Source organism: Elephas maximus, chromosome 18 (genome assembly GCF_024166365.1).
Source record: "Elephas maximus indicus isolate mEleMax1 chromosome 18, mEleMax1 primary haplotype, whole genome shotgun sequence".
Classification (NCBI taxonomy): Eukaryota; Metazoa; Chordata; class Mammalia; order Proboscidea; family Elephantidae; genus Elephas; species Elephas maximus.
In genome coordinates, this window is record NC_064836.1 from 17,048,754 (window position 1) to 17,060,848 (window position 12,095).

Genomic DNA, 12,095 nt, shown 5'->3' on the forward strand with positions numbered 1-12,095 from the left:
TGCTTGCTGATGACTGTTTTATCAGAGATTCCTGAGGGTCTTGTAGCCTGTGTGAGCTGGCTAGATCAAGATTACCCCTGAGGGTCAGGCCTGCGCCCTGTGCTTGTGCTGTCTCAGAAGCCATGGTCAGTTCCTCCGCTCCCAATCCAAAGCCCAGCGCCAAGGTTCCCCGGCTGGGACGCTGCACTCCAGGCTCCAAAACCAGTCACTGCCTCCTGGTGACTTCTCCTCCTATCAGCCGTGTTGCTGTGTTGCCTGCATGCCCTGGCTGGGCTTTCCCTGAGGTCACTTCAGGGGGCTAGGGCTGCTTGCCATGTTTGTGCCATCTCAGGAAGTCATGCTCAGCTGCCCTGCACCCAGTCCAAAGCCTGGCACCAAGGTTTTCTGACTGGGACGCTGGCTCCAGTCTCCGAAAACAGTCACTGCTTCCCCGTGGTTGCTCATTATTTCATTAGCTGCGTCAGTGTGCAGCCTGCTTGTGCTGGCTGAGTCTCTATGGAGGTTACGCCAGGGGGCTAGGGGTTAGGGATGTGTCCCATGCCTGCCCCACCTCAGCAAGCCGCAATCAGCCCCGCCACTCGGCGCCAGGGAACCTCGAGGGCTCAAGGCTGTGGTGCTGGATGCTGGCTCCAGAGGCAGTTGCTGCTTCAGGATGCAGCTTTTCACTCACCTGTCACTCAGGTCAACTCTTTAGGTCTGTGTTTGATGGTCAGGGTTCATAGATTGTCGTGTATGTGATCGATTCACTTGTTTCTCCAAGTCTTTGTTGCAAGAGGGATCTGAGGTAGCTTCCACCTAGTCAGCCATCTTGTCCCTGCCTCAGATGTGTATATTTTATGGTGTTGAACCTCCCTAGTCCAAAATATGTTAGTTTTTCCATTAATTTTTCTTGTTTCTTTTAAGAATGTTTAAATGTTTTGTTCACATAGATTTTGCATTTTTAAAGTGTTTAAACCTATGTATTTTATATTTGCTATTTTAAATTTTTTCCATTACATATTTTTTAACTGGTTGGGATCTCTCTCTATATATTTCTAAGAATATGGAAAAAATTGATTTCTGCATATTAACCTGATATCTCAGCTAATTTCCTGAATATTTTTTTTTTTATTATTTATGATAGTCCTTCCATTGAATTCTTCTGGGATTACAAGCTTGCAATGATATCATCTGAAAATAGTGATGCTTTTACCTTCTATTTTCTAATATTTATATTTCTAGTTTTTTTTCTCCCATGTGTCTGTCAGCTTGTTGTACTGTGGGGGTTTGCATGCTGCTGTGATGCTGGAAGCTATGCCCCTGGTATTCAGATACCAGCAGGGTCACCCACAGTGTATAGGGTTTAGCTGAGCTTCCAGACTAAGACAGACTAGGAAGAAGGGTCCAGCAGTCTACTTCTGAAAAGAATTAGCCAGTAAAAACTTTAAGAATAGCAGTGGAACATTGTCTGATAATATTGCTGGAAGATGAGCCCCCAGGTTGGAAGGCACTCAAAATAAAACTGGGAAAGAGCTGCCTCCTCAAAAATGGAGTCCACCTTAATGACACGGATGTAGTCAAGCTTTTGGGACCTTCATTTACTGATGTGGTATGACTCAAAATGAGAAGATACAGCTGCAAACATCCATTAATAATCAGAATGTGGAATGTACAAAGTATAAATCTAGGAAAATTGGAAAACATCAAAAATGAAAAGGAACACATAAACATCGATATCCCAGGCATTAGTGAGCTCAAATGTACCGGTATATGAATCAGACAATCGTATGGCTTACTATGCTGGGAATGACAACTTGAAGAGGAATGACGTTGCATTCATTGTCAGAAAAAACATTTCAATATCTATCCTGAAGTATAATGCTGTCAGTGATAGGATAATATTCATATGCCTACAAGGAAGACCAGTTAATATGACTGTTATTCAGATTTATGCACCAACCACTAAGGGCAAAGATAAAGAGATTAAAGATTTTTACCAACTTCTACAGTCAGAAATTGAACATGCAATCAGGATGCATTGATAATTACTGGAGATTGGAATGCATAAGTTGGAAACAAAGAAGAAGGATCAGTAATTGGAAAATATAGCCTTGGTGATAGAAATGATGTTAGAGACCATATGATAGAATTTTGCAAGACCAACGACTTCTGCATCAGAAATACCTTTTTTCAACAACATAAACGGTGACTACAGGGACCTCTCCAGATGGAATACACTATAATCAAATTGACTACATCTGTGGAAAGAGATGATGGAAAAGCTCACTATCATCAGTCAGAGCAAGGTCAGGGGCCAGCTGCAGAGCAGACCATCAATTGCTCATACGCAAGTTCAAGTTGAAACTGAAGAAAATCAGAACAAGTACACAAGAGCCAAAGTACAACCTTTGGAATATCCCACCTGAATTTAGAGACCATCTCAAGAATAGATTTGATGCATTGAGCACTAATAACTGAAGACCAGACTAGTTGTGGAATGACATCTAGGACATCATACACGAAGAAAGCAAAGTGGTGAAAAAAAAAAAAATTTTTTTTTTCAATGACTGAAGACCAGACTAGTTGTGGGAAGACATCTAGGACATCATACATGAAGAAAGCAAAAGGTCATTAAAAAGACAGGAAAGGAAGGAAAGAGCAAAATGGATGTCAGAAGAGACTCTGAAACCTGCTCTTGAACACAGAGTAGCTAAAGCAAAAGGAAAAAATGATGAACTAAAAGAACTGAACGGAAGATTTCAAATGGCAACTCAAGAAGACAAAGTAATATTATGATGACATGTGCAAAGACCTGGAGATAGAAAACCAAAAGGGAAGATCACATCCTGCATTTCTCAAGCTGAAAAAAACTGAAGAAAAAAAATTCAAGCCTCAAGTTGGAGTATTGAAGGATTATACAGGGAAAATATTAGATGACACAGGAAGCATCAAAAGAAGATGGAAGGAATACACAGAGTCATTATACCAAAAAGAATTGGTTGAGATTCAGTCATTTCAAGAGGTAGCATATGATCAGGAACTGATGGTACTGAAGGAAGAAGTCCAAGCTGCACTAAGGCACTGGTGAAAAACAAAGCTCCAGGAATTGACAGAATATCAATTGAGATGTTTCAACAAACGGATGCAGCACTGGAAGTGACCACTCACGTATTCCAAGAAATTTGGAAGGCAGCTACTTGGACAAAAGACTGGAAAAGAGCCATGTTTATGCCTATTTCCAGGAAAGGTGATCCAACCAAATATGGAAATTACCAAGCAATAGCATGAATATCACATGCAAGTAAAATTTTGCTGAAGATCATTCAAGATCAGCTGCAACAGTATATCGACAGGGAAGTGCCAGAAATTCAGGCTGGATGCAGAAGAGAAAGTGGAACCAAGAATATCGTTACTGATGTCAGATGGATATTGGCTGAAAGCAGAGAATACAAGAAAGATGTTTACCTGTATTTTATTGACTATGCAAAGGCATTTGACTGTGTAGATCATAACAAATTATGGGTAGCACTTCAAAGAACGGGAATTCCAAAACACTTAATAGTGCTCATGAGGAACCTGTACATAGATCAAGAGGCAGTTTTTAGGAAAGAACAAAGGGATGCTGCTTGGTTTAAAGTCAGAAAAGGTGGGCGACAGGGTTGTATCCTTTCACCATGCCTATTCAATCTGTATGCTGAGCAAATAATCAGAGAAACTGGACTCTATGAAGAAGAACGGGCATCAGGATTGGTGGAAGGCTCATTAACAACCTGTGTTATGCAGATGACACAACGTTGCTTGCTGAAAGTGAAGAGGATTTGAAGCACTTACTAATGAAAATCAAAGACCACAGCCTTCACCATGTGGATTGCATCTCAGCATAAAGAAAACCAGAATCCTCACAACTGGACCAATAAGGAGCATCATGATAAATGAGAAATGATTGAAATTTTCAAGGATCTCATTTTTCTTGGATCCACAATCAACACCCATGGATGCAGCAGTCAAGAAATCAAAAGGCACGCTGCATTGGGCAAATAATGCTGCAAAAGACCTTTTTAAAGTGTTGAAAAGCAAAGATGTCACCTTGAAGACTAAGGTGCGCCTGACCCAAGCTGTGGTATTTTCAAAAGCATCATATGCATGTGAAAGCTGGACAGTGAATAAGGAAGACCAAAGAAGAATTGACGCCTTTGAAGTGTGGTGTTGGTGAAGCATATTGAATATACCATGGACTGCCAAAAGAAACAACAAATCTGTCTTGAAGGAAGTACAACCAGAATGCTCCTTAGAAGCAAGGATGTGAGGCTATGTCTTACATACTTCAGACATATTTTCAGGAGAGATCAGTCCCTGGAGAAGGGCATCATGCTTGGTAAAGTACAGGTCAATGAAAAAGAGGAAGACCTTCAATATGATGGATTGACACAGTGGCTGCAACAATGGGCTCAAGCATAGCAATGATTGCGGGCATGGTGTAGGACTGTTTCGTTCTGTTGTACATAGGGTCGCTATGGGCTGGAACCAACTTGATGACACCTAACAACAACAATGACAGTTTCTTTTTCTCGTCTATATACGTTAGCTAATTTGTATCACAGAAGCCCTGGTGGCCCAGTGGTTAAAAGCACTCAGCTGCTAATGGGAAGGTTGGTGGTTCAAACACATCAGTCTCTCTTGCAGGAGAAAGATGTGGCAATCTGCTTCTATAAAGATTTACAGCCTTGGAAACTCTATGGGGACAGTTCTACTCTGTCCTATAGAGTCGCTATGAGTCTGAATTTACTGAATGGCAGTGTGTTTGTGGTTTAATTGTATCACTCGGGATCCACTCAGAGAAACAGGGTCACTCAGGTATATATATAAGAAGGGTTTTATTATAGGGACCTGGCTTGATGTGGGAGCTGGGATGGGAGCTGTGTAGAGGAGGCTGTTCCTTCCGTGCCTGGTGCTGTGGCCTGGTGAGCAGGGCAGGTAGTCAGGAAGGGAAGACGAACATGAAGTGTGTGATGCAAGGATAAACTGGAACTTGCAAGGACAAGTATAGGCTGGGATTTGCATTGTTCTTTCACTGTCTCTAAGCCTTCAGCTTGGAAGATGGGGATGTCCCGTAGGAGAAGTTGTTGTTCATCACAGTGCTAATGCATCTGGATCAGAGGTTGGAGTAGGTGAAGGAGGAGATCCACCAGGAGCTGGGGTTGCTGTGGGCCTGGCTACTGCCCTATGCCAACAAGGTGATAGAGCAGAGAAGCAACAATGTGCGTGAGCTGCAATCCGTATCTCTGCTCTTCCAAGCACATGAAGAATATGAATATTCATTCACTTTCATCTTCTCTTGTGGGTCACACTAAATTGGCATTATGCATGGAAGAGAATTCTGAAAAACATTGTTTCAGTTTAGCTAAATTGGCGCAATACAAGTCCACCACCTTATAAAATTCTGTATTCTTATGCACTTGTTTTAACCATACTTAGCTTAAGTTCCAAATAAAGGCAATGTTGAACTTATGTTCTCATCTTACGCAATGAAACTATTCTTCATACAACTGAAAACATGCTAACTCTCTTCCCAAAAGAGGATCCTCTTTGAGCTGAGTCATAACTCCCCTGTGATATCTGGTAACTGAAATACTGAGATAAAGATGAACTGTTATTAACACTTTTATGTTAGGATGGTAGAGGGATGAATAAGGTAAAAAGAAAAAAAAAAAAAAAACTACCGAATCTATTCATGTCAAAATAAGAAATAAGAATTCATAACTATTACGGTTCTTGATTCCACAACTGGTCATGTGTTTATAGCTAATATTTATAACTACCCACTTCTATTATTAATGCTTATTATTAATGCTTATTTGCTTTGCCCTTGGCAAGCACTTCATCACATTGTGGTTCCTTGCCTGATGGGGACAACCAAGCCTTCATTCCTGAAGGGTCAGAGCCATTAGCAGTCCTGCCTCTATTGGGTAGTTGTAGTTTTCCACTGGTTTTATTTATAGGGCATGGGAATACAAAGAGGTGCCCCATAGAATCTCCTGCATTCCAGGCATATTCATCCTTACCCCTATTGTTTAGTAGAAAGCCAATTTCCCCTTTATAATTAGGATTAACCACCCCAGGCATTAGGGTAACTCCCCTTCTTTGCCTGTTGATTGACTTGCATGAGGGTCCAAAGTTGACAGGTAGTTGGAGCCTCAACTTTAAGTGTAATTTAGGGTGCTTGTTGTGTGCCATCGAGTCAGTTCTGACTCATAGTGACCCTGTATGACAGAGTAGAAGTGTCCCATAGGGTTGCCAGATAAAATCCAGCATGTTCAGTTAAATTTAAATTTCATATAAATGACAAATAATTTTAGTATAAATATGCCCCATGCAATATTTGGGACACACTTGTGCCTCTGTATTTTTATTTGCTAATTCTGGCAACCCTAGTTTAATGCAACTATTGCTCTGTCCTATGGTGGAAGAATTTCTCCACCGGGAACTAAAACTTCTAGACCAACAAAGAATTTTATTTGTATTATTTCTACGTTTTAGAATTTATCAATGAATGTTCATGTCAATTTTCATGAATATTCCATGGGCACTTGAAATGAAGATATATTCTTTATTATCCGTGTATAGAGTTTGATATATGTACATCATACCAACTGTATTGATTAACTCTTTTGAACCTTTAATTATACTTCTGTTCTATGTCTTAAGGTTAAAGATAGAACTTTAATTAAATTAATAATTTCATAATTATTTAAAGTATAAAATAAAGTAACGATAAATAATTAGGCATGTGTCTTGACTATTTTTCTTCTGTCCCATGTATTTTTATTTTTTTAAAATTGCTGTTATATTATTTGGTACATGGAGATTCATAGCTCTTCATTGCAAATCAAAACCTTTAACATTATGAAGTGCCCTTCTTTTTGTATTTAACAACCTCGATTCTGAAGTCCAATTTATGGGATATTAAAATCATCACCCCTGCTTTTCTTTTTACTTGCGTTTAATTGATATAACTTTGTCCTTCCTTTTATTTTTAATCTGTCTGAAATACTTTTAGGTTTGTCTCCTGTAAACAAGATAGAGTTGAGCTGTCTTCCAATTAAAACATCTTTTCCTTTCGATGGGATACTTAAACCCAATCACATTTATTGATATGAGTGATATTTATAGGCTTGGTTTGTCCCATATTTTCTATTTGCTAATATCTATAGCTATGTCTTCTTAAATATAAAAAACATATAATTTTTAAAATAGCAAATATAACCATATATATTTAGCATATTTAGGAAGGTTTGAATTATTTTATTTTGTTTTATTTTTTTTTTTTTTCATTTATACCTTCTATTTCTCTTACTGTGCCTTTGGCACAGTATTCTTTAGATCTTAGCATTTTATTTTATCCTCTTCTTTCTTTTTCTCAAATGGTTTTGTCTTTTTCTGTTTATTTCCCAATTTCTGCCTTCTCTGCCAAGAATTCAGGGAAGAGAAGGTAGAAATTGGGAAACACATATGCTTATATTCTTCCTTTGTTTTAGTTATGTATATACATATTCTTCCCTTATTGCATCATGACTTTTGTTTAAAGTTTTGAAAATGGGTTTTTTTCAAACTTTTGTGAAAATACTATGTTGAAATATAAGTTGCAATTTTTATATGTGAAACTAATGGATTAAAGAATTAAGGAATAAAAGAATAAATGAAAATTTAATTCACTTGCAGGAAAGCTTTGCTGCTCTTTTAAAATAACATCTTTACTGGTCACCGTGATAATAGTTTTTCACTGCTCACACTTGGATGAGTTGTGTTGTCCTGTACTAATCATTAGCATGAGGTTTGTGGGGTAGATTAGTGAAGGGCAGGTAACCTTTCCAGTTTAGAAACTTTCTTTTGTTAGTATCTATAAGGTCTATTGTTTTTCTGACATTTTCTGAGGTTATCCAATACATTCTGGGGCACTTTGCACAGCTACTATCTTCACTCACCTGTCCTCGTGACTAAGCTTTCCTTTTAGGGTGGGTGCTCTCCTGGGGTGGTGGTTCCTGTGGTCTGCCCTGGTAGGCCCCCTCTTTCCTTCCCATTGCACCATTTCATTTCTCATGTGGGGTTTCCTGCCCAGTTCTGCAGGCCATAGTTTTTTTTAATAGAACTTTTCCCATAATTTTGAATGCTTGCTTGCTTTTTATTTCTTTCTGTCTCCTGTTTACACAGAAAATGGGTGGTTTTGTGGCAAATTATGTTATCATTGTTGTTCTTGCTGCTGTTTTTGGTGTTCTCCTTGCTGTATTGCATGACTCCTCAAGACCGAAAGTGAGAAGATTCAGAACTAAGAATAACCAGAAACAATACTTTTCTTTCTTTTTTTTTGGAGGCCCCACTGGGATTTGAACAGAAACAATACTTTTAATTTAGTCTCAGCTATGTTAGAAAAATTACATTTTTAAGAAAATTTAAAAAACAAAGAAATGCTTACTTCTACCTGCATTTTATCTTGTTAAGAGATGGATTTTCTTTAAGTTGTGAGAATTCAATAAATTGCAGAGGCTCTTAGACCACTGGAGGCAACAATTGCCTTAAAGTTCCTGTCGCATTGTAGGCTTATTCTTTGATGATGCTATATTTGAAATCGTGTTAGCAATTATTTTGTTTTTATCATAAGGGAAACCCTAGTGGCGTACAGGTTAAGAGCTACTATGTCTGCTAACCAAAAGATCAGCAGTTCGAATCTACCAGGTGCTCCCTGGAAACTCTATGGGGCAGTTCTACTCTGTCCTATAGGGTCGCTATGAGTCGGAATCGACTTGACGGCAGTGGGTTTGGCTTTTTTTTTTTTGGTTATCATAAGACCTTTAGGACAGTAAGATTAGAAAAACTTTCAGGACTAGCCAAGAGTGAGAAAAATGAGATGGTGAGCAGGGAGTTAATGGTTTATGGGAGTAAGCCAAGCATTTAGAAGTCAGAAGGGGGCTTTCATCCACAGCTCACGATAGTTTAGGGCCAATAATCTAGCTGGTACTCTCATCCAAAGAAAACTGCAGCACACACTCAAGTGAGCCTTTCACTCCACACTGTACTGCTTGAGCTCTGCATGAATTCCATGTCTGGCACCTAGTAGAGGCCCAATAATGTCTTAATAATAAAAGAACAAATGAACAAACACGCTCATTTCATGGCAGTGATGAAATTTAACTGGAAAACATTATTTCTTCATTTTTAATATTGAGTAAAAATTCTGTTTGTAAAGACTCCTTTATTCAATTTAATTTAGCATAGGAAGGACTCCATTAAAATATTTGATCCTATTCTTTTCAGATATATCTTACTAGGCTCAACTACTAGTTTCTGTGACATCCAAGATAAAGGAGTTGATTGGAGTGATCCTCTCCCACTCTGTGTAAGTAAGTATTTTTTTTTTTTCTGACTTGATCGTAAGCCATGTTATGTAATAAAACTGTGTGTCTTTGCTCCTTTGTACCTTCCAGTGGAATTTGAACCCATCATTCATTTTAGATTAATAATTATGCTTTTCCTGATGATTTCTTCCTCTTCTGTCATCTCAGTTGCCAACTGTATGCCTCCTCCATCCATCAGCAATGGGAAGCACAATGGTGGTGAAGAAGACGTGTACACATATGGCTCTTCTGTAACCTACAGCTGCGACCCCCACTTCTCACTCTTAGGCAAAGCCTCCATTTCCTGCATGGTGGAGAATAAAACAATAGGAGTCTGGAGCCCGAGCCCTCCTACCTGTAAAAGTAAGTCATAGAAAGAAATTCTGTTTTGGACCATTTGTTCTTTTTTGTTTAAAAGGAAAAAGGAAGGCAAATTTCTTGGGGAGATGGGACAACTCCAAGGCAAAATAATTACTGCAATAATGCAGTCATTTATTTGGGTAATTGAGCCTTATTTCATGTTGTGTCTGTATATAGTAGCGAAAAGCACCCATAGCTCACTGACTTTGTGAAGTAAGAGTTTATTTCTCACTTATACTAAGACTTATACTAAGTCGGCTACATTTCAGATAGGCTCTCCAGGGCAGCTCTTGTCTGTAAGTCAGCACCCTAGGTGGTTTGATCACGCGTCACCTCCATATCAAAACATGCTTTCATAGATATAACACCAAGAACAGGAGCAGGTGAAAAAAAAAAATTGGACTTCATCAAAATTAAAAACTTTTGTGCATCAAAGGAATTTATTAACAGGGTGAAGAGACAACCACAGATTAGGAGAAAATTTGGGGGAACCATGTATCTGATAAGGATTTAGTATCCAGAATATATAAAGAACTTCTACAACTTAACAACAAAAAGACAAACCACCCAGTCAAAAAATGGGCATAGGAAGTGGACAGGCATTTCACTAAAGAGAATATACAAATGGCCAATAAGCACATGAAAAAATGCACCATCTCATTAGTCATCGTCAGTACCCATTGCTGTCGAGTCAATTTGTACTCATGGCGACCCCATGCATGTCAGAGTAAAACTGTGCTCATAGGGTTTTCAGTGGCTGATTTTTCAGTAGAACGAGGCCTTTCTTCAAGGTGCTTCTGGGTGGACTCAAAGTTCTAACCCTTCACTTAGCACCCGAGTGTGTTAATCATTTGCACCATTTAATCAGTGTTGTGGTCAGTTGTCATTGAGTCAATTCTGACTTGTGGTGACCCAAAGTATGTGACAGTAGAACTGTGCTCCATAGAGTTTTCAAGGCTGTGACTTTCAGAAGCAGATAGCCAGACCTGACGTCCAACTGTGTGGGTTCCAACTGCCAGTCTTTTGGTTAGCCACCCAGGGACTCCACCATTAGCCACTTGGGATAGGCAAATCAGAACTACAATGAGATACTACTTCACCCGCACTATAGCCATTATTTTTTTTTATAATGGCTATGATTTAAAAAAAAAAAAAAAAAAATTCCTGCAAAACTGCAACAAAAACAAAAACCCAGAAAATAACAGGTGTTGGCGAAATTGACCCTCATCCATTGCTGGTGGGAATGCAAAATGGTACAGATGCTGTAGATAAAAGATAGCAGCTCCTTAAAAAATTAAATATAAAACTGCCATATAACCCAGCAATCCCAGTCCTAGGTATATACCCAAAAGTAAGGAAAGCAGGAATGCAAATAGAAACTTGCACACCAATGTTCATTGTAGCAATTTTCACAATAGACAAAGTGTGGAAACAACTTAAATGCCCCTCAACAGATGAGTGGATAAACAAAATGTGATCCATACATATAATGGAATATTACTTAGCTGTAGAGAGAAACGAAGTCATGATACGTGCTACAACATAGGTGAATCCTAAAAACATTGCGCTGAGTGAAATAAGTTAGTCACAAAAGGACAAATATTATATGTCCCACCTACATGAAATAGGCAAATGTATAGAAATTAAACTTTTTTAATGGTCACCAGGAGTGAGAGGAAGGAGCCCTAATGGCACAGTGATTAAGCACATAGCTGTTAACCTAAAGGTCAATGGTTCGAACCCACCAGCTGTGCCACAGGAGAAAGATGGGTCGGTCTGCTTCTGTAAACATTACAGACTTGGAAACCCTGTGGGGCAGTTCTGTCCTATAGGCTCACTATGAGTTGGAAAATGACTGAAAGGCAAAGGTAATGGAAGGGGTGGAGGGAACAAGGGAAGTCTTTGCTTTGGGGGCACTGAGTTTCTGTTATGGTAATGGAATAATCTGGAAGCAGATGGTGCTGATTGTTGGACAGCATGATGAACATAATCCATGTCACCGAATTATACATGCAAAAAAGTTGAATTGGCAAATGTTTTATTATATACATTTTTACCCCCCCCCCCAAAAGTGCTTTGATAAACTCTTCAGTAGAGAAAGTGTGTCCTGGCTATAGAGGCATTTGGTCTCCAAGTGGCCACCTATCGCTTTCCATTGCACCCTTTTGGCCAGAACTAGCAATGCGACCCTATCTACTTACCCTAACGGACTGGGGAGTATAGTATTTTGTCTATCCCAGCAGTGAAACTGGAAATATTGGTTGGCATTTTAATGTCAACCACATATGACTACAGGGCAAACTGAACAGAGGTCAGCAGTACAAGCAAGCAGTGAGGGAGCCAGAAGATACTATGTTGCTTCTGGTT

General features: G+C 39.1%; 1 protein-coding gene across 4 annotated transcripts in view; it reads left to right on the forward strand.

Annotated features, from left to right (window-relative positions):
- C4BPA (complement component 4 binding protein alpha) overlaps window positions 1-12,095 on the forward strand; it is a 114,017-nt gene that overhangs the window by 37,133 nt on the left and 64,789 nt on the right. For all 4 annotated transcript variants that reach the window (XM_049858556.1, XM_049858554.1, XM_049858553.1 and 1 more), the window contains exons 5-6: window positions 9,289-9,374; window positions 9,537-9,731. In XM_049858556.1, the coding sequence (XP_049714513.1) occupies window positions 9,289-9,374; window positions 9,537-9,731 (281 nt within the window). The remainder of the gene's footprint in view (window positions 1-9,288; window positions 9,375-9,536; window positions 9,732-12,095) is intronic.